The sequence below is a fragment of the Triturus cristatus genome, chromosome 9, assembly GCF_964204655.1.
Source record: "Triturus cristatus chromosome 9, aTriCri1.1, whole genome shotgun sequence".
Taxonomy (NCBI): domain Eukaryota; kingdom Metazoa; phylum Chordata; class Amphibia; order Caudata; family Salamandridae; genus Triturus; species Triturus cristatus.
This window is the reverse complement of record NC_140592.1, coordinates 90,794,192-90,817,465: the sequence shown is the minus strand read 5'-3', so window position 1 is coordinate 90,817,465 and position 23,274 is coordinate 90,794,192. Positions and strand designations below refer to the sequence as shown.

The 23,274-nt window shown below is 49.9% G+C and overlaps 1 protein-coding gene across 1 annotated transcript in view; it reads left to right on the top strand.

Annotated features, from left to right (window-relative positions):
- CAV3 (caveolin 3) overlaps window positions 1-22,463 on the top strand; it is a 73,652-nt gene extending 51,189 nt beyond the window's left edge. The window contains exon 2 of the mRNA XM_085624489.1: window positions 20,846-22,463. Within this exon, the coding sequence (XP_085480615.1) occupies window positions 20,846-21,187 (342 nt within the window). The 3' untranslated portion in view covers window positions 21,188-22,463. The remainder of the gene's footprint in view (window positions 1-20,845) is intronic.
- Window positions 22,464-23,274: the final 811 nt, after the last annotated feature.

Below are 23,274 nucleotides of genomic sequence, written 5' to 3'. Positions count from 1 at the left end.
CGCTACATAGTGAAAGCAGACCATAACGCAGCCACAATCTGTTTTGGTAGGATATTCTATTTTTGTTCTCCGCGTTCCTGGAGCTTATTTCTTTAAACACTGCCAGTTTTGACCATGGAGAATGCCGGAGCTACTACACCTGTGGAGATTGTTGTGGGGGAATTTGATAAGGAGAAGATAGATTCCTACAGGCTAAAGGATCTAAAAGGATTTTGCAAGCAGTTTAAAGTTCCTACCACAGGTCTCACAAGGAAAGACGACTTCCTCAAAGCGCTGAAGGCCTGGTTAGAGGCCAGAAATCCCTCTGATCCGGTGGTGGTACCGGAAGAGGAAGAAGAAGAGGAAGAGGAAGAGCCCACAGGTGGGCCAGTGTCATCTCCAGGCAGTAGTGCGTCCTCTAGGAGCCTTTCCCCCGAAGAATTAGAAGACAGGGAGAAGGAGAGGGGGTACAAGTTGGAAATGGCAAAACTTAAATTAGGAGGGCAGTTGGAATTAGAGAATGCAAGAAGCAAGAGAGAAGCTGAAATGGAGAGCAAAAGATTAGATTTTGAGAGAGAGAAATTAGCGTTTGAACGTGAGAAGATGGTGAGGGAGATGGAGCTTAAAACTAAGAGTTTAGAGTTGAATCCCTCTGGTGGCAGCACTCCATCTGTGCCTGCAGAAAGTAGGTTTTATTTTCCTAAAGATGTGATCAAAGATTACAGTAAGAATGAAGATATTAGCCAATGGTTTAAAGCATATGAGTTAGCGTTATTGGCCCACCGGGTCCCTGAGAAGGATTGGGGAACGGGGTTGTGGAGCCGCTTTACAAACGAGGGGAGAGATACCTTGTTGAGCCTTCCTGCTGAGGATAGGATGTCTTATACTCATATGAAAGATGCTTTAATGCTGAGATATGGCTTAACCCCAGAAAAGTACAGACAAACCTTTAGAGAATGTAAGAAGTTGCCTGGTACTACGTGGGTTGAATATGTGTCTTTTTTCTGCAGAACCATGGATGGTTGGATAAAGGGTAGCAAGGTTGATAGTTATGATGCTCTTTATGATTTGTTTGCCTGGGAGCACTTGTCTAATAACTGTTTTCCAGAGCTACGCCAGCACCTTGTTGATAGCAAGCTATCTAACCCTAGAAAACTTGCTGAGGAGGCGGACCGCTGGGTCAGTACCAGGGTCCACAAGGGTCCAGTGGGAGACTCAGCCAAAGGTGGGCAGGGTCCCCAGCAGAAGAGTGGGGGGGACAGGGGTAAACAGAGGGAGTTTCAGAAAGGGCCCCAAAGTAGTCCCCAAGGGAACCAAGGGAAGGGTTCCCAGCCTCCCCCTGTAAAGAAGCCAGAGGCCCCGACAGGTAAACCTGTTCACAGGGGCCCCATGACCTGCTATGCCTGTAAGCAGGTGGGACACCGTTATTATGATCCCCAGTGTCCCATGAAGGATTCGAATGCACCGCCGCGTGCACCCCCTCGGCAGGTAGCGAGTGTAGCCCTGGGAGGGGAGGAGATGGGTGCCTCCGGTGGGTGGGGTCCCGCAGAAATGTCCCTGGTCTCTTTAGGAGACGTGGAAATGGTCCCTCCAACCCCTCTGCCTAGTAACACTAAGAAATATAGGCAGTGGGTGACCATTAATGGCCATAGGGTGGAAGCTCTCAGAGACACCGGAGCGAGTGTGACAGCTGTCAAGTGTCACTTGGTGTCCAGAGAGCAGGTGGTCCCTCATGCATTCTACCCCGTTGTAGCTGCTGACAACTCACAGAGTCAGTGTGAGGTAGCTCAAGTTCCCTTTGAGTGGGGGGGGGTCTCAGGTACTCTTCAGGTTGCTGTGAGGCCCGCCATGCCTGTTGATTGTCTCTTGGGCAATGATTTGGAGGACTCCCCTTGGGCTAAGGTGGAGAGAAAAGCGCATCTGGAAATGTTGGGTCTGCCTGAGTGGGTGTGTGCGACCACCCGGTCCATGTCAGTTAGTAAGGGTGTTGATGGGGCCCTGGAGCCTGAAAGTATGGCCCGGGTCCCAACCGTGAAGAGAAGAGGCAGGGGGCGCGGGAAACCGTCCCCCATCGTTCCCGCGGTCCAGGAGGGAGCGGACCCTGAGGGGGATGCCCTGGAACCGACAGGAGAACAAGTGGCCGAACTGGGAGACCTGCCCGAGCTGACCCATTGGCAGCAGGATGGTGGTCCCTCCAGGGAGGAATTTTGTGCTGAACAGAAAGTATGCCCTTCTCTGGTGGGTATGAGGCAGCAGGCCTCAGCCCAAACGACAGGTGATCAGTCAGGATCACATTGGGTCTACTGGGAGAACGATCTCCTGTATAGCGAGCCTAAGGCTGCTGAACCTGGGTCAGCCCGTGTGCTGGTGGTACCCCAGCGCTTCAGAGCCTTCCTACTGGGGTTGGCTCATGACGTTCCGTTAGCTGGACATCTGGGGCAGGACAAGACCTATGACAGGCTTGTCACCCATTTTTATTGGCCCCAGATGAGAAGGGATTCAGATATCCATTGTAGGACCTGTCAAACTTGCCAGGCAAGTGGGAAAAGTGGGCGGAAGCAGAAGGCTCCCCTCCAACCTTTTCCCGTCGTCAGTACCCCCTTTGAGCGAGTGGGAATTGACATTGTGGGGCCACTGGACCCCAAGACAGCCATGGGCAACAGGTTTATCCTGGTCTTGGTGGACCATGCCACCCGGTACCCGGAAGCCATCCCTCTCCGAACAGTGACGGCCCCCGTGGTGGGACGGGCACTGATGGGTGTTTTCTCCCGCATGGGGTTCCCCAGAGAGGTGGTGTCAGACCGGGGCACCAACTTCATTTCGAATTATATGAAGTCCCTGTGGAAGGAGTGTGGGGTAACCTACAAGTTTACCACTCCTTACCACCCTCAAGGTAATGGGCTGGTTGAGAGATTCAACCGGACCCTAAAAGGCATGATCATGGGTCTTGAAGAACCAATGAGGCGTAAATGGGACGTCCTCTTGCCATGCCTGCTGTTTGCTTACCGTGAGGTGCCACAGAAGTCTCTAGGGTTCAGCCCCTTTGAGCTTTTGTATGGTCACCCGGTAAGAGGACCTTTGAGTCTGGTTAAAGAAGGCTGGGAGCAATCTCCCAGGAAACCTCCCCAGGATGTATATAGTTACATGCTGGCCTTTAGGAACCAGACTCGGCGCTTCAGAGATCTTGCTCAGGCAAATCTGGAGGCCAGCCAGGAAGAGATGAAGCGGTGGTACGATCAGAATGCCACTCTGGTTGAGCTTCAACCTGGTCAGAAAGTTTGGGTCATGGCCCCTGTGGAACCTTGTGCGCTCAAGGACAGGTGGACTGGACCATTTGAGGTTGTGGAGAAGAAGAGCGATGTCACCTACTTGGTGGACTTGAAATCTCCCAGGAACCCCTTAAGGGTCCTGCATGTCAACCGGTTAAAGCCCCACTTAGAAAGGTCCGAAGTGGGCATGCTCCTTGCCACAGATGCTGGGATGGAGGAGGAGAGTGAGCCTCTTCCTGACCTCCTGTGTGCAAAAGAAAAAGATGGGTCAGTGGATGGTGTTGTCCTCTCTGACACACTGACCCCTGAGCAGCAGCAAGATTGTCGCCATCTGTTGGTACAATTCCCTGATCTGTTCTCCTTAATCCCTGGTGTCACTCAGTGGTGTGTCCATGATGTGGACACTGGGGACAGCACTCCTGTGAGGCACAAGGCCTACAGGGTGACTGACAAGGTCAGAGCATACATCAAGGAGGAGGTCTCCAAGATGTTTGCCTTAGGGGTGGTTGAGTCCTCTAGCAGTCCTTGGGCCAGCCCAGTGGTCTTGGTCCCAAAGGCTGCAGCGCCTGGTTCTTCACCAGAACTTCGGTTCTGTGTGGATTACCGAGGACTCAATTCGGTCACCAAGACTGACGCGCACCCCATCCCCAGAGCTGATGAGCTCATCGATCGGTTGGGGGCTGCCCGGTACCTTAGTACGTTTGATCTAACGTCTGGGTACTGGCAGATCGCCTTGACTGATGGGGCAAAAGAGAGGTATGCATTCTCCACACCAGATGGGCACTACCAGTTCCGTGTGATGCCCTTTGGGATGAAGAATGCCCCTGCCACATTCCAGATGTTGGTTAACCAGGTGTTGGCCGGGCTGGAAGATTTCAGCGCCGCCTACCTGGACGATATAGCAGTGTTCAGCGCCAGCTGGGAGGAACACTTGCGCCACCTCCAGGAAGTGTTGTTGGCCCTGCGCAGAGCAGGCCTCACAATCAAGGCTAGTAAGTGCCAGATTGGGCAGGGTTCAGTGGTGTACTTGGGGCACCAAGTAGGGAGTGGCAAGGTGGCCCCCCTGCAACCCAAGATAGATACCATCCTGGCTTGGGAACCGCCCAAAACCCAGACTCAGGTGAGAGCCTTCTTGGGTCTCACGGGTTACTACAGGAGGTTTGTCAAGGGGTATGGCAACATCGTGCACCCCTTGACCTCGCTGACTTCCAGGAAGCAGCCGAGACTTGTGATCTGGACTGACGCCTGTCAGAACGCCTTTGACACCCTGAAAACTGCAATGTGTACAGCACCGGTCCTCCAGGCACCCGACTTTTCAAAAGAATTCATTGTCCAGACGGACGCTTCAGAGCATGGTGTGGGGGCTGTTCTAGCACAGATGAATGAGGAGGGCCGAGACTTACCTGTAGCCTTCATCAGCCGGAGGTTACTTCCCAGGGAACAAAGGTGGAGTGCGATAGAGCGTGAGGCATTTGCTGTGGTCTGGGCGCTGAAGAAGCTAAGACCCTACTTGTTTGGGTCTCACTTCCGGGTTCAGACAGACCACAGGCCCCTCAGATGGTTAATGCAGATGAGGGGTGAGAACCCAAAACTGTTGAGGTGGTCCATTTCCCTACAGGGGATGGACTTTACGGTGGAACACCGCCCTGGTACAGATCACGCCAATGCTGATGGTCTGTCCAGATTTTTCCGCCTTAGTGATGAGGACTCCCTGGGTGAAGGGTAGTTCTCCCCACATTTCAGCTGGAGGGGACACGTGTTAGACCTGGCATCATTGGCATGAGTCTCTCCTCCATTTTTTACTGTTTGCCTCCTCTGTTTACGATGTTTTTGCTGGATTATTGCTTTGGGCACTGTGCCACTGCTGATCAGTGCCACAGTGCAAGTGCTCCCTATGTTAAATTGTTACATTGATTGGTGTTACCATGATTGACTTGGTTGACTTACTGTTCAGTCCCTAGTCTAGTGCACTGAGTGTGCCAAGGGCGTGTAAGTTAACTGCTGCTAGTGGGCTTGCAGCACTGGTTGTGCCACCCACAGAAGCAGCGTACAAAATGTGTCTCAGGCCTGCCACCGCGGCGCCTGCGTGCAGTCCCTGACTGCCATGTCGACTTGGTAAGGAAACCCACTTACCAGTCTCTGAACCTTCACTTTGCCACATTTCAGACACCTCTATGGTAGGCCCTAGGGCAGGGTGCATTGTTGGTAAAAGGTAGGTCATGCCCTGATGTGTGTGGCATGACCTAATAGTGAATTACAGCCATTTTTCGTTTTTCACTATTGGCCAGACTGGGCAGACTGATTATTAACTCCATTATAATCTATCTGACTCAGGGAGCATGGTAGCAAGTCGAGTTTAGTATCCCTGAACTCAGAATTTAATAACACACCCTTTAGGATGGATGGTTTTTAAATTCTATGTTTGAAAATAGCACTTTTAGAAAGTGGCTATTTTCTTGTCCAACTATCTACCGGTCTCTGCTGGTTTGGTGTGTGTGTCAGGGGCTGGGGGGCTCCAGAGGTCTGAGTGAGTCAGTGTGGGGTGAATGGGGCGTTTACACATAGAGTGAGGGAAGAGTAGCCTGCCCTGCCTGACACAATACTGGCTCCGCCTCCTGCTGGGCGACTGATAGCCCTGCTCCTGCCAGTGACAATACTGGCTCCGCCTCCTGCTGGGCGGCTGAGGACTCTGCCCTGCTCAGTGAATAGGCCAGGTGCCTCTGCCTGGCAACACCCACAACAAACCTGAGATGGTGGGAATCGCCCTGCTTGGACAAAGGGAACAAAGGGAAAAAGGGGTATAAGAGAAGGACCCCTGAACCAAGAACTCAGATCACTTCTGACAAGGAAACCTGTACCAAGGACAAGAAGCCTGCTGATCTAAGGACTTGCCTCCCCTTTCAGCCAGAGTGCTGTTTTGCTGTGGAGGAACCTGAAAGCTGCTTCTTTATTTTTGCCAAGGAACAAGGAGAGAGGAACTTGGTGTGTACTCTCTGAACACTTGCTAGGAAATCTCCAAGGGCTGGAAGAGTGCCAGTCTCCTGCTGAAGTCACAGGGCCAAAGGACTTCACCATTTGCTGAATTGCTGGAAAGTGTTGTTTCCAGTACACAAGGGAAAATCTGCAGTCTCGACGCCGCCGACGCTGCCGAATCCAGCTCGACATCGTGAGTACGGCTCCAGTGTCCCGAGCCTTCGACGCCGTCCGCCGGGCCCGATCGACGCCAGCAGCAACGCCAGTGAGCAGTGGGTATCGGCCCCGGCTCCAAGTGACCCCGTCTCGACGCCGGTATCGACGCCAGTGAGGAGTGAGTATCGGCTCTACCTCCAAGCGACCCCTTCCCGACGCCGCTGCTGATCGCATCGACTCGACGCCCTTCTCGACGCCGTGAGCGCTGCTCCGGCCCGACATCCCTCAACACCGCTGCGGATTGACCCGACTCCGAGGCACGATCGACGCCGACCTCGACGCCGACATCCCGACGCCGTGGATCATCGTTTTCTTCGTTTCTCAAGGTACTGTACTTGTGGGGTCGGTTGCAACTCCAGGCTCGACGTAGCGCTCCTCGCGGTCGACGCCGAACCTTGGGAATCTTGTAGACTCGACGTCGTGTGACTCCTGTGGGGGTTACATTGTTGCCAAAGAACTGTGCTCAGAAGAATACTTCGCTAAAGAACTATTTGCCAAGAAGAAACCTTACTTGAACTATTATTTTTCCTTCCAAAGAGTATTTATTAAGACTGTGGTATATTTTTGTCTTTATTTGGTCTTGTGCTAAACCTTATATAAAAATACTATTTTTATAATAACTTCGGTGTCGTGTCCATCTGTAGTGTATTCACTTTATTACTGTATGTGGTCATAAATGCTTAACACACTGCCTCTGAGATAAGCCTGTCTGCTCTGCCAAGCTACCAAGGGGGTAGCAGGGGTTATCTGAGTGTGTAATCCCCCTTCCCTGACTAGAGTTGGTTGGTCCCTATTTGTCAGAAGTGTATACCTCTGCCAACTAGAGACCGCCGGTTCTAACAATGGCAAAGTGTACGCAGTGGTGGTCAGTCCATGGCGGATGCGTTGTGTGGCTGAATTGGATGCTGTTTCCTGCCGCGAAGATAGGGTCGAGGGTGTGTCCTGCTCTGGGGGTCGGTGTGTTGATGAGTTGCTTAAGTCCGATGCTGGCAAGGTTGTCATGAAGGATAGTGGAGTTGGGGTCACTGGGGTTGTTGAAGTTCAGGTCTCCAATGAGTATGTAGTTTGTTGAGGCGATGGCGTGGGGTGCAATGAAGTCGGTGATGGTGGTGATGAAGGGTGTTCGGGGGCCGGGGGGTCTGTAGACGAGGGTTTCTCTGAGTGTGGCTTTGGGGGTGGTCTGGATCTGGAAGTGCAGGTGTTCAGCAGGGGGAAGGTTTCGCTGGAGGTGGTGAGGCGGGATTGCTCTTGTGGGCGATGACGAGGCCCCCTCCTGGGTGGTTGGGGCAGTCTTTCCTCTGGATCTTGTATCCATCTGGGATGGCGGTGCTGATGTCGGGGCGGAGGATGCATTGGTCCAGATCTCTGTGAAGAAGGCGATGTCGGGCGAGAGAGAGTCGAGTAGGTTCCAGATTTCCATGGCGTGTTTGTGTACGGAGCGTACATTGAGGAGGATGCATTTTAGGGTGTCGGCGGAGTTGGAGGCCGGGGTGGCGGTGAGGGTCCGGTGGCAGTGGAGGCAGGAGAACTGGCCATGGATCGTGTTCAGGGAGGCCTGTTGGCGTTCTCTAAGTCTTCCAGGGTTGAGTGCGAGGAGGGTGGTGGTGGCGTAGCGATGGGTAGTGGGAGGTCTTGGGTTCCTGGCGCTGGCCGCGGTCGGGCCGCAGACGGGCACAGACGGGCTTGCCTTTGGTGAGCCTTCGGCGAGCCAGCGGCACGCCCGCTGCGCTCATCCACTGCGCGACTGCGCAGCGACTGCCATTAAGTAGGGGAGGTGGGAGGGATGAGAAGCTGGGAGGCAGGAGTGGGGGAATTCCGGGGGGAATTCTGGGGGTGAGGGGTTGCAGCGGCAACAGCGGCAAGAGGCTAAAGAAACAGGCAGGCACGAGAAAATAAAAACAGTGGTGGAATTCGAGCAAGGCACAAATGGGCACAATAACAGTGGCACAACAGGGAAAAATTAATTTTAAAAAAGGCTGAGAAAGGTTACAGTGCTTGCAGGCAGTCTGGTCCCAGTTGGAGCGGGCAGCAGGTGCAGGAGCGGACAGCAGCCTCGAACCTCCCAAGGAGGAGGTCGGGGTCTGGAGGCAAGAGACGGCACAGCAGAGCTCCGGGGAGAGAGTGGACCTAGACCGAGGCTTTTTTTAATTTCCGAAAGCAGCAATTGGTAATCTAAAATGTTCATGATTGCTTTTACATTGGTAGCCTTTCTGCAGGAAGCACTTTGACCTCTGGGGCACTTTGATCTCTGGGGCTGCAGCTTATTTTCAGAGCACTTTTGACCAGTGGGGGCCAAATATGATGAAATAGAATAAAGATAATGTCCTGGAAGCAGACTGGCCATAACTTGTTTAAAAGGAGAATCATGCCTGCTACCTGGGTGTTTTTCTTTGTAAAATCTATGAAAGCCACAATTGGTAATTTTAAAATGATTATAACTGTTTTTACATTGCTCGCCGTTTATTTCCACAGAGCACTTTGATTCCTGAGGCCGCATCCTACTACCAAGGAGCCCATTTAATCAGTGGTCTCCATGACTAATGTTCTGTGTGAGGTGAAGGTACAAATGTCATGTCAGACAATTGGGGCTGGGGCTTTTGCGGCTCCATGAGGAGACTACAAACGTGATACCCTTTCCCTTCTCAAAACAGTGTTTTAATAATGTTTTATAATTTTTATACGTGTTGAGGTGTAATTATTTTAATGAATCAAACATCAATAAACGTAATTTATTCATGGCGCAGTTCCAACGCGATATAGCACATCAACAGAGACCGCTGATCCCTGCATGGACTTTGAGTGTTGGATCTGCACATTCCCATCCTACAATCCTGACCCTGGACTCTATGCATCCTGTGAACTGTGTAGAACTCTCACTGCTGTCACTGCAAATGATTAAACCCACTCCTAAACCAGGTGTAGCTTTTTAACTTCTAACTAGCTTACCTTCTAAGGGCAGGGGTCTACAACTTTATTACTCATGCGAGCTATGTCTGATAAAGGTAAACTATTCAGAATCACTGCATCATATATGGACTAGAGAGATGTATATACAGAGAGGGAGGAAGGAATATAAGCAACCAAGAAAGGAGAGGAGGGAAGCGAAGGGAAGGGAAGAGGGAAAGGGGATTGAAAATAAAAGAAGCCATCAATGAGACAAATAAAGGAACAAAGAATGAAAGAAAAGAAAGAAGGAACATAGAAAGGAAGGAAAAAAGAAACAGAAAGAAGGTAGGAGAGAAAGGTAGGAAGGAAGAATGAAGGAGAGAAGGAAGACATGGAGAAGAATGAAAGATAAGAAGGAACAAATGGAAGGAAGAGAAAGAAGAGAGCTGGAGATGAAAGAATTAAGAAATTAAGAAGAGACAAAGAGAAAGGAAGAGAAGAAAAATTAAGCAGAGGAGAAAAGGAACAAAGAACCAAAGAAGAGAAGGGAATAGGAAATTAAAGAAAAGGAAAGAAGGTGAGATGACGAGGAAGGAAGGAAAGAAAGAAGAAAAATGAAAGAAGGCAAGAAGAGTACCAAAAGAAGGTAACAGGGACAGGAAAGAAGAAGTGAAGAAAGGTAAATTAGGAATGAAGGAGAGAAAGAAAGAGAGAAGCAAAGAAAGATAAGGAGAACAACAAAAGAGAGAAAACAAGGAAAAAAAGAGGAGCGCAAAAAGACAGAAAGAAGAAAAGTGAGAAATGAAAGAGAAAAAGGAATGAAAGAAATGGGGAAAAAGTGAAGGAAAAAAATGGACAGGGTAAGAAAATGAAGGAAAGAAAAGGAAGATAAGTGAAAGAAAGGGAAAGGGAAGGAAAAGGGAGCAGAAGGAAATGGATGGGAAAGAAGAGAAAGGAATTGGAAAAGAAAGGGTAAACATGAAAAAAGGAAAGGGAAAAGAAAGGGGAAAACTGAAAGGAAGGAAAAGGCAAAGAAAGGGATAGGAGAGAAGGAAAATAAATGGAAAGAAAATGAAGGAAGGGAAAGAAAAAAGGGAAGGAAAAAGAAAGTAAAGGAAAAAGGAATAAAGGAAAAGAAATGGAAAGACAGAAGAAGCCATTTAAATATAGTGTTGCTCTCAATGACTCTGAAGTTATTGAATCAACACTTTTTAGGGCAGTTTTCAGAGAAGTTTACAAATTATGTGCACCAACTCATTTAATTTCAGGCTTCCTAAAAAGGAAGCAGCAGCACACCTGTTTATGCAACAAGAGATTGCAATGAATCCTGCTCCTTTGCCCTCAGTCTGCCCCCCCCCCCCCCAGAAACAGCCTTGTTACTCCAACCAGCCTGTGAGCTACTGGTAGCTCGCGATCAACATGTTGGAGAGGCCTGCTCTAAGGCTATCTCGGGATATAACCCTGTGAAGTGCTCTTATATACTCATAGGGGCCTATATATGAAAAACATTACGCAGTAAGACAGGGAAAGGGCAGGAATGCGTTGTACTTAAGGCAATACCACACACTCCTGCCTTTTCATCTGTGCTGGCATCATTTTAGCAGCTTAGTTCCATCACAGGCACCTTTGCAATATGGTGCAAGGGTATCTGCGTCACATTGTTTTTGTTCAGGAAGGTGTCTCTCCTTGCACACAAACAATCCTGCACTAAGGCGGACGGAGCGGGGCTGCTCTGCTTACAGAGTAGGGCAGGATTGGTTTGCCTACTCGAAGTGCGCAAGATGCTTTGGCCGGCCACCTCGGCCAGGCCAAACTGTCATGCTCACTTTGCATGTGCTGCATTACAGCCTGGGTGCAGAACATGCCCAGCCTCCCTTTCCCTGGCTGAGAGCCGGACCACGGCGCTCAGACCAATCACAACACTGCAATGCAGTGTTGTTATTGGCTAAAGGGAGCCTGTGAGCCGAGTGCTTCCTGCTCTAGAAGTTGGCAAAGAGTGTGGGGACCCAAGACCAGGGTAGCCTCGCAGCGCAGCGCCGCCAGATACGCGCAGTGACTGACACCCACACCGTTACTACGCTGGTGTGGACCGGAAGTGCCGTGCCACTTCGGTCCCTTTATTTAAAGCTTTCTGGCCACGCCTGGCCAGAAAGTGATACATGGTGCGACGTGCTTCCGGGGCTCAACCTGAGACCCTCGGAGCACTAGAGCGCTACATCCCTTCCCAACTTGGATTTTTCAAACTAACTATGACAACTAGTTTAACATGCGAAATCTGCCAGTCTGTGATTTGGCCGTGGATTGGATCTAAGATTGTATTGCCACTTGCCTCTCGGAGGGATCTGGTCTCGAGAAGGTCCCGGTGATGGCAGAGGTGGATGTTCTGTAGTGTCCGGGGGCAGGCACGAGGTGTCGTTCGTGGCTGCATTCTCTCCTTCTTCCCTCGCTGCAGGTATGCCATCACTTGAGCTCTGTCCTTTTGGAGTGGGTATCGGCTTGAACCATGACACGTTGCGAGTCACTTCTTCTCCAGCTCGGCTGACTGTGATTGCTGTTCCTTTGGTTTCCTTGATGACCCAGGGTTCCGGTTCGAACGGAGTCTTGAACTTTCCTCCTGGCCTCCTTGTTCGGATCAGCACAGTTTCTCCTGGATTCAGGGTCTTTGTTTGGGCCCTCCTCTTGCGACTTGCCTTCTCGTTTGTCCTCCTTCTCCTTTCTTGGGTGTCTGCTGGCGAGTATGGTGCGGGAGCCCAATTGTCAGCCATGGGTAGTAAGTCTCTCCGAGGTCCGGCCAGCATCAATGCCCACGGTGACTGCATGGTGGTGCTGTGTGGTGTGCTGCGATACTCTCTTAAGAACGCTTGCAGTGCTTCTTCTGGGTCACTCCCTTCCGCGGAAGATATCCGCAGTACTTTGTTTATTGTCCTCATGAACCGTTCTACCTCGCCGTTGGCTTGTGGCCATTGCGGGGTGATTCGGTGATGTGTGATTCCAAGGTCGTTCATAAACTCTTTGAACTCGCTCCCCTGGAACGGGGGCCCGTTGTCCGTTTTGATGACCATCGGGATGCCGAATAAGGCAAAGGTTTTGCTGAGGATGGGGCGAATGTTCGCGAAGCTGGTTGATGCTGCCGTTTCCACTATGGGGTATTTAGTGTAGTTGTCCATTAGTACGACGGTGACCCTCCCATCCGGGAAACTGCCAAAGTCTAGGCTCAGCCATGACCATGGCGATGGGGCATGGTCCTCCGTGATTATTGGGGCTGGCACTTCGGGGCTGCTGGTGATTTGGCATGCTCGACACTCCCGCACGCAAGCTTCGATGTTCTCCTCCATGTTGGGGAACCATATCTTCTCCCGCATCCTCGCTTTCATTCTGCGGGTGCCTTGGTGGCCTTCGTGTGCCAGGGTGGTTGCTTTGTCTTGCAGCGCCTTGGGGATTACCACGCGAGTCCCTCTCAGTAGAAGGCCATTGTCAGCGCGGCTGAGGTCATCGTGAATCTTCCAGAATTGTTGCAGGTGTGTCCTGTCTGCTTCGTTCCACCCATTGGTATCCTTCAGGAAGTTTGCCCACGTCCCCGATTGTATTGCTTCTTTCACTCTCTTGACGACCGCATCACTGTCATAATGGGAGATGATGACGTCGGCGGTCAGTGCGCAGGGACATGCACCGGTTGCTAGCATGTTGATGAACTCTTCGGTCTGGACTTCCGGGTCTGTGTTGTGGGATCCTTCCGCGGAGGGGTGGCGAGACAGGAAATCCGCCGGGTTCCTCGCCCCCGGTCGGTACACTAGGTCCATTTGGTATTGTTGAACTTGGATCGCCCAGCGTTCAATCCTTGGCGGTGGGTGCGGTGCGGTGCCACGGAATAAGGGAATTAACGGTTGGTGATCTGTCACCATTCTGAACGGGTGACCAGATATGTAGAGGTGAAAGTGGGCGCAAGCCCATTTCACTGCCAGCGCCTCCCTCTCAATTTGCGAGTACCGCGCTCTGTCGCTGTCAGGGCTTTGCTTGCGAACGCCAACGGGGCCCACACCCCTGGTTCAGATTCTTGCGACAGGAGAGCTCCTAGGCCCACTGGGCTGGCATCAACAAGTATTTCGGTGGGTCTCGCGGTGTTGAAGTATGCCATCGTTGTGCTGTCTAATAGTGCTTCTTTGATCCGATGAAATGCTCCGTCTTCCGTTGCCGTCCATTTCCATGAGCTGTCTTTCTTCGTCAGATTTCTCAGAGGCTCTGCTATTGTGGCAAGATTGGGTATGAATCTGGCACAGTACTGTGCCATGCCCAAAAAGCTTCTTACTTCGGATGCGGTTGATGGTGCTGGGGCGTTCTTGATGGCATGTGATTTGCGGGGATCCACCTTAACTCCGTCTGAGTCAAATACGTATCCGAAGAACTCTATTGATTTCCTGAAGAACTGGCATTTGTCTTTGTGTAGCGTGACGCCATACTGTGCAAGTCTCAGGAGGGTGGCCTTCAGTCTTCGGTGGTGTTCCTCACTTGTTTGTGCGTAAATCAAGATATCGTCGCTGACATTCAGCACTCCGTCAAGTCCTGTCAGGAGTTCCTTAATTGTGTTCTGGAAGATTTCGGCTGCGGATGATATACCGAAATTTAGTCGCTTGTATCGTCTCAGCCCCAGGTGCGTTGAGAATGTGGTGATGTAGCGGCTCTCTTCCGCTAGCCGGAGCTGATGATATCCTGCGTTAAGGTCCAACTTGGAGAACCATTGGGCCCCATTCAGGTCTGTCAGGATGTCATCAACTGTTGGGGTGAGGTGCCGCTCCCGTCGAATGGCTTTGTTGGGGGCCCTCATATCGATGCAGATGCGGATTTTGCCTGGTTGGCGCGGCTTCTCGGCTATCACCATTGGGGATACCCACGGCGTCGGCCCCGATACCTTCTCAATCACCCCTTGTTCTTCAAGTTGGTTGAGTTCTTTTTCGACGGCTGCGCGCAAGTGGAATGGTATCCTTCTGTGCCTCAGGGCTACGGGCTGGATGGCGGGGTCGATGTGCAACTTGATCGGCGGTCGTTTGATTGTGCCGAGGCCTTTGAATAATGTGGGGAACATTTCTAGGATGTCTTCTGTTTGGAGTGCTTTGACGGCGTTTGCAAATGCAATGAGGCTGAGGTCTTCCGCTGTGTTGCTACTTACAAGCAGGTCTGCTTCCTGGTCTACTACATGGAACGTTGTCGTCACCTCATTGCCGTCCGCCTTTACTTGGACCGTCATCTTCCCTCGCAGCGGGAGGGGTTCTTGGCTGCCGTATGTTAGTATTCGCGCCTTCGAGGGGACTAGCTTGGGTCTTGGTTTCAGTGCTTTATAGTGTTGGATCCCCATGACATTCACGGTGGCTCCCGTGTCAATGACACCCGTCGCTAGGGATCCGTCGATGTGTATTTGGCATTTCGGCTGGGGTCTCCGCCTCTTCTTTAGCTCGCTTACGAACGACACGTAGTAGCATTCTTCTTCATCCTCTGTGGATGTTTCGTCGAACTGGGATTGCCTCAGCGATCTGTGTGATCGAGACGACGTTGCGTCGTCTAGTGATAGCTGTCTCACGGCTCTTGTGATTGGTTTTCTCCCTGATGCCCCTCTTCCTCGGGAGCCACCCCTGCATACGCTTGCGAAGTGGTTGGGTATGCCGCATGTTGAGCACGTCTTGCCACGTGCCGGGCAGCCATCTTGGTTGTGTGCGTCTCGGCCACAGTATCCGCATGACGTTCGGCGTGGCGACCTAGTCGGCCATCCTCCTCTGCTTCCCCGACTGGTGTGGCGGACTGCATCCACCCTTTCTGTCTTCACTACGGTTCCTGCTTCTGCCCGCAGGTTCAGGGCTGCTTCCATTGCCGTTGCACGTGCTTCTGATAGCTCGTGGGATCTGGCCAGGATCAATATTTCTTCCAGTGTGATGCGCGGTTGCCTCAGAATGAGTGTTCTTAGGTGTTTGTTGCGGCAGCCCTGGATAAGCTGTGCGGTCACTTCTTTCTTTTCGTCATCATCCGTGCACGTGCTTATGAGATCTCTCAACCGTGCATGGAACGCATCCATGGTTTCTCCTTCCCTTTGTTTGGATTGGCGAAACTTGAATCGCTCATAGTGCGGGTTTAGCTGGGGGTCGAAATGTGCGTTCAGCACGTTGACCGCCGCGTCGTAGTCATCGTCATCTCCCGTGTCCGGGAGGTGCTTGAATAATTTGTACAGTTCCGTGCCTCCAAAGTGTAACAACAGGGACCTCTTTACTTCGTTATCTTTTTCCCTAGTGGCAGTGAAGTAGTTATTGAGCTGCCCTAGCCACACAGCCCATCGGGGAGCTGCTGTCCCGGGGTCTATCAGTTCGCTGAAAGGTGGCAGTGCTTGGATCTGTGAGTGGGCTGACGGTATTGGCTGCTGTGTTCCGATGTTTACTGCTGGCGCCTGTGGTGCTGCTTGTTGAGCCTGGCCGGCTCCCCCAGATGCTCCTCCTGGATTTGAGGTCATTCTGATGCTGGGAGGTAGCTGGGCGCTTTTCTTTTGGGCGTCTTGTCTTTGCTCGTGTTTTTATTTGGTTGCTTGTTGTCTTTGCTCGTGTTTGTTGGTGTCTGTCTTGGCCAGTGCTTGTTTGACTTTGCTCGTGTTTTTATTGGGTTGCTAGTTGTCTTTGCTCGTGTTTGTTGGTGTTTGTCTTGGCCAATGCTTGTTTGTGTTTGCCTTGGGCTTGACTGCGTCGTCCCGTGGTGTGGTCGGCCGCCTCGCTGGGTCTCTATGGTGCTCGTTAGGCCTCGTGCTCTCCCAGGGCCTCTCTCTCCCTCGTGACGACGCCTCGCGTTCTCTGCGCATGCGCGCACTGCTGGGCCTGCTGCCGGGTCGCGTGGTTGTCTCTCAGCGAGCGTCTCTGCCTTGGGCCTTCCTGCCGTTGCTACCGCCGGTGCCGCACGCAGCTCCTTGCTCACGCTGCTTACCGGTGAGTGTAGTTTTGCTTCCGGTGGTTGCCGCCGTCGTCGGTGCTCCGCTCTGGTGCTGCAGCTGGGGCGACCGGGTCATCTGTTGCTCTGGCAGGTCATGCCGCCTGCTGGCGCCGTTTGGCTTACGGGCATCCCATCCTCGTCGCCAGTGTGTGGACCCAAGACCAGGGTAGCCTCGCAGCGCAGCGCCGCCAGATACGCGCAGTGACTGACACCCACACCGTTACTACGCTGGTGTGGACCGGAAGTGCCGTGCCACTTCGGTCCCTTTATTTAAAGCTTTCTGGCCACGCCTGGCCAGAAAGTGATACATGGTGCGACGTGCTTCCGGGGCTCAACCTGAGACCCTCGGAGCACTAGAGCGCTACAAAGAGGAACGAGAGGCGGTGGCAGCAACAGGTAAGTGTTTACTTTTCTTTTCATTCTCCGCCCTTCCCGCGACGCACCTCCTACCCAGTGCCATAAAATACCAGTTGCCACTGCCTTGATACCCTGCGAAAGTCAGTCTTGACAGTTCAGTGATCCCACAGTGGCATCTGGCTCTGTGGTCACTGGGCTAATCACTATATCCAGAGGTTCTGGAAGGCTTCATTGGCAACCATGCATAAAAGGCAGGCAGTGGCATCGTGTCCACATCAAGTGTTCCTTTACTCTGATGATTTCACAGGAAATGGCATCCCAAAACGGTTTTCCGTAGATTTTCAATGTCTGCCATGAGACACAGTCTTGTGTCTTTAGATCTCCATTTCAGATCCTGCAGCACAAAGCAAGGGGTCCAGTTAAATAAACTACACTTGGGCAAAAATCGAGCAAACGGTCTTTTGCACCTTGTTAGATGTTTGCACAGTGGAGATGTAGCAAACAGGGTTTGCACAAAACGGTAATGTTTGGATTGTTGCATCAGTGCAAAACACGGAGCAAACAGAATTTGCTGTTTTTAACGAATGCAACAAATACATTCCTCTCTGCTTTCAAAACATCGCATATTTAATTAGTGCAACTCACCTTAGTGGTTAATTTGTATTATTATTAATGCAACCAAAAAAGTGATTAAATATCTGCTTTCTTCATTTAGATAAAAAATCATGTTCTTTATTTTTTAAATTGTAATAATTTATTAACGAAACTTTTTTCTGCGTTTTTTGCACAATGTGTTCCCTCCAGTTTTGTACATTTGGGAAAATGTGTATGAACAGAAGTTAGAACAAACCCATTTCTCACTGTACAAGCAGTACAATGGTGCAAGCAGGCATTCGCTCCGTTTTCGCATCTCTGCCGTGGTTATGTAGCGGTTTCAGGTACCGATCTGGAGCAATGAATTCAAAGTTGATTTGTATATCTTTGCTAGTTGACAAATACCAGCGCTCGTGTTGTAGACCTATGTCATTCGACGTCTTCACTGCGGTAAATTTGAATTGTTTTCTGGAGGCATCGCTCAAATACTTGAGTGATGATAGAAGCGTCGCGTAGGAGGAGCGGCAATAAAACTGTCCTTATTTTGGGAGGACGAGGTCTCTGCGGCATATGATGAATGTGAAAATGGCCGCCGCAGAGCTGGGAAGCAGCACGTGCCGCGGCTCGGTTATCTCCACTCGACAGGCAAACGCTTCTTGGTTTTCCTAGCGCCGTGACATTAGCACAATTTATTTCAACCGCATTGCTCGTTGCGGCTTGGCAGCACGCTGGCTTCAAGAATACGCTTGGCATTTAGTCACTGGCTGCCTGATGGGAGAAAATGGCTCTTAAAATAGACACCACAATGCAGGTATGAAGTGAGAGAGTTAGCGAGCAGTGAGCGGGCGAGTGCTGCTTGCTCCCTGTATTACAGGTCGCATATGAAATTAGGGTCTATAAGATTTATCATATGGACGTTTTCCTTCCTCATAAATTTGACCTTAGACAGGGCTTTAAGCGGGATGAAAAAACTGTGTGTGGGGGGGGGGGGGGGGGCGGGGCTGGGGGGTATCTCAAAGGGGCGTGGCCAATGTAATTAAGGCCGTGACTTAAAAACACGTAAACTTAAAATCTGTGCTTGTCATGGTGTGCTGCCTGACTGATATTTTGCTGCCTTTGTCACTGCATCCAGATATACAATACAAGTTAACATTACACCTACAACACGCCAGGACTATTGGCTTTGTCAGTGGTTGTTAGTTGCATAAGATAAATTGGCAACAACTATGGCTTCGTTACATACAAAGTTGAATATTCTTTAGTTCTGAAATGAAAATGTGAAATAACTATAGCGAGTCTCTTTGAAGTTACATCAAGGACAGTGAAGCGTGGCGCTGCTGCAGAGTTAAGATTTATTTTTTCACAGAGGGTGAGGGCAAAAACGGAGAGTCCGAGAGGGACCCGTCTCAGCACCTGCTTTCTAGAACTCCCGGTGCTGAGCACCGTTAGGACCCGGCCCACTTAAAACCCTGACCTTAGAGGAAATCTCTGGCTAATTAAATTGTCACTCTCATGATTCACAAAAATCCATCCTATCTTTATGTTAAAAGAATAGTTTGTATATTTCCTACCTAGAATGCTGCAGTAACTTAACCCCTTCCCTGCTCATGACGGAACCACTCCGTCATGAACCGCGGGTGCCATGTGCTCATGACGGAGTGGTTCCGTCATGCTGCGGCCGTTGGCGGCCGCTCCGCCTACGCGGCGCTAATTCCCCGCCTGTGCGGGCGATTAGCGCCGTGGGCGGAGTCATGACGGAACCACTCCGTCATGAGCACAGCTCAACCGTGACTCATGACGGAGTGGTTCCGTCATGAGCACGGCGCCACCGTAGTGCCCCCAAACCCCCCCCCAGCGCTGCGGCGGAATTCCTGCCGCAGCCAAGGGGTTAAGGGAACCACCACAATTGTTATTGCAGAAGTAAAGTACCTTGCACCAGGCCTTTAGCTTGCTGGACCCTGGAGCGCTGCAGAAGAGCAGGGGCAGCAAGGGTGAGCTCCCCCACCCTCCTACCGATGACTCACCTATAAGCATCTCTACGTTGGAGCTTTCTGATGGTTGCCACAGTGACTTTGGGCTCAGCTCTCAAATGTCCCTACGCAGCCACTTGCCGCACTCATCTGCATGAATGAATGTATCCCGGTACCGCGGATGATCATCAGTAAACAGAGTGCCTCTTAATGCCCCCTCAGCTCGGGATACGGTGCTCTATAAATATCTTTTCAGAGTTTGTCAGTGGTTGCCAAGGCAACACACATCACAAGGTGAACAAATAGGAGATGGGAACATAGGAGTTTATCAATGAAGCGCTGTTTCTGTAGCCTGCTTCCAGGTGTAACCAGATGCCCAGTGACATGGCGGCTAGATGGTTCGAGGCCTCAGAAGATCACCTTGGCATTTTTATCATGTTCTAAAGCCCCCATACATTGTTGTGACATGGATGCCATAGCCTTTCGAATGCCGCTATAGATGTGCTTTACCACAGTACTTGTTAGTATGATCTACGCTCCAATGTTGGGTGGGTTGTTATACAAATCCCATGTATGGCTTAGTGAGTTTTCATTACACCTGTGTAGTCTGGTGAACTGGGGCAGAGGCAGTGTGGTCAACATTTGCCCAGTTCATGCAGGCAGATGTCCCTTGCAACATATCATCAGAGATCTGTTTTGATAGCACTACACTCCTCTTCTGTTTCAGGTCCTTGGAAGTCTCAGGGTCAGTCACTTCGAATTTAGGAAACGCAATGGCATGGCCGAGCAGTACACACTGAATTTTCACACTGCCATTTACAGTGGTGAAAACTTAATGACAGCCGCATTACTACATCATGACCTTTCCCTGATTTCTGAATTCTTGCCCTGAGAAAGAGAGAACTGGTTGAAGGAGCATGTTGCAACACAAAAAGATGATGGACGAAATGCTGATCATTGTCAGAAATTCACCCCAGTCAGACATCTGTGTTAAATCCATTGTTTTTGTTGCTCCCCATGCCATTCCAGTTTGGTCCAGCCATATGGAAATCAGTCTTGACCCTGCTCCTCATGGGAACAGTCCAGCCCGAACTGCCAGGCCAGGTCCTCCCTGGACCAGAAAACAAGCATCCTGGGGCAGGTTTTGGGGTATCACCCCTCATTAGCCGGGCTAGCTTGAATCTAGTGGCACATCGAGCACAGGACCCATGCCTGGGCATACCCTTGCCACTTCAGCATTCTGGCCATCATCTTTTTGTGTTGCTATAGAAGGAGCATGTTGCCATGGAAAAAGTAGGAAGCTATAACTCTGGACTCTGCGGGCAGCAGGAAAGTTCCTACTGGTGTGCAAGACTTCTTATCTGTTTCCATTAAAAAAAAAAAATCGTTGTCAAATTTATAGTTAGTCAATCTGACAAAGATTGAGAAAAAAAATGTACAGCGATTCAAGCCGTCAGGCTCCGAAACTTTGCACTGTCCTAATTCTTGGCCACTGACCTCACTGTGTAATGTACTAAACTTCCTTTGTGTATAACCAAACCTCCAGCTTCAGTGTTTACTGTGCCCAGACTTGTTTTCTGTTTTTTCTTGTATTCCTGAGCTCAATTTTACAGTCAATATCGCTTGTTTTTCTCTGTCCCCCAGGTGGATTTTGAAGACGTTATCGCCGAGCCCGAAGGCACCTACAGCTTGGATGGCGTCTGGAAGGCCAGTTTCACCACTTTCACAGTCACCAAGTACTGGTGCTACCGCCTGCTCTCCACCATCTTTGGCATCCCCCTCGCTATCATTTGGGGCATCCTATTTGCTCTTATATCTTTCTGTCACATCTGGGCGGTGGTTCCTTGCATCAAGAGTTACCTCATTGAAATTCAGTGTGTAGGACGGATCTACTCGCTCTGCATCCACACCTTCTGCGACCCTCTCTACGAAGCACTAGGAAAGGTCTTCAGCAGTGTGAAAGTAACAATGCGCAAGGAGCCTTAGTCTGACCCTCCCAAGAATCCCACTCTACTTGGGGATAACATCACCTCCCCCTTCAACCAACCCCTTCAACAGAAACTGGTAACATCCATTTTTGGGCACAAAAACAACTACCATCTAAGAAGGAACTAAACTTTACTACGTACATACATACTTCAAGCGCGATATCCAAACATTATATGTATTATTGTTAATTAAGTTGTTATGTGGAAACAGTTGATAACAGTAGACTCTCTATGTGGCTCACCCTTCATAGGCTCTCTAATCTGGCTCTTGCCGTTTGGGCAAATGCCACAATACCTTGCCATGATTTCCTTCACACACCAGGAGCATGTTGAGGTTTAGGAACATCACTGGTACGTCTCTAGGACTGAAAACCAACCTTCCTCCCTGCAAGTAATCCCCATCCCGGGGTTTGAACCTGAGTATTTTTCTCAAGTTATCCCAAATGAATTCCCATTACCTCTAGGATTGTAATTTGTCCAGATGTTCTTTGTGTGTTGGTCAGGTTGGTGGCAGTGTGGAGACATTCACTTGATACCAGCCAACAAACAAGCACAGAATCATCCAGATAGGAACTTTTTCCAGTTTTTATATATGTTTTTGGGCGGGGGGGAGGGGGCTATTGCATGGTGGCCATGTTGAACCAGGTCACTCATTTAATTCCCTGTAAATTGTTAGATGTGTTTCTCCAAGATCAATGCATAGTCTGTCTATTCATGAGTGCTGTCTAGCAATCCTCAACTCCTTTCTAGTTGGAATCACTGTCTGGGGTTGCCACAGTTCCCCAGGCCAATTTCCTTATTGATAGCCCCTTACTAGGAAGGTATTTTGTTATATTGTGGTTCTACAAGAAAGGGTGGGATGCATAATTGTCAGGTATATATGACCTCATTTTAGTTGAAATGTCCACTTGTCAAGACTATTGAATGCTGCTGCTTCGAACTGGAGTTAGATCACCATCTCTCTAAGTTGATAGGTTTGATATTACTACAAACTAGTGAGGAAGAACATGTTTTGTTAAAGGGTAATTCACTATAAAATGCCACCCAAATAGCCATAAATTAATACTAAAGTTTTAAAATACTGCCTTTTTCTGTTGTCTGCTTTTACAAGAATGAACCATGTGGTTAACACTCTGAGTTATCTAGTATTGAATGTCCCACCTTTGGTGCTTTTCCTTGACCACAGTATAGGATTGAAATTTAAAAAAACGTTTAATTGTATGAAAAGATGTCATGTTTACTTCTAATAAACGTTTGTGTAGCCAATGTCAAAAGGCCAAAAGTGCATTATCTAATCAAAGTGCCTGCAAAAATGTCTTTATGTTTTTTAGGAATTTTGTATAGTGACAACCATAATCCTTTTCACTTCAAAGCACTAAAGAAACAAAGCTTTACAGAATCGCAGGAAATACAGGAGTTTGAGTACTGCCAATTGAGAGAACTGGTCTCTGTCATTCCGCGTGGTGAGGCAGATATCTAGTCGAAAGGTGAATAACTAGATATTCTGCAGTGTTTTTAATTGAAGCTATTTTCAGTTGGAGGTAGGCTATGGACTGATGGAGCTACAGAGTTGTGGGCCTTGCGGATGTACCTGTATGAGTCTTTTAAGGATCGCTATTGGTTTACATGAGTGGCAGATGATCTTAAGTTCATGGTGGAGATGTTATGCAGAGCCAGGGTTTGGTGATAAGTCAGACATTTTCCCCAGTGACGTTTGTGCATAAGTCAGAGAGATTTAAATTTGATTCTGTATTACACAAAAGCAAGTGAAGAACCTTCAGAGGTTGAGGTGGGGCTCATTCACTAATGTCTATGAATCTGGAAGACAGATGTTGCCGCCCCAGAAGGACCAAAGCTAGGATCACGCTGGCAACAACAGGGAATATCACAGCTGTGACAATAGCAGCAAATACTTATGTCATCACAGCAAGAAAAGAGTAACATTAGCAGTTGCCACAACAGCAGGGACCACTGCAGCAGCAAATGCTGCAGCCACAAAAGTCACAGCAGTTGCTATAACTGCTAAGCAACACATCGGAATCAACAGTTGTGACTACATCAGGAAACACAGCCGACACAACAGCA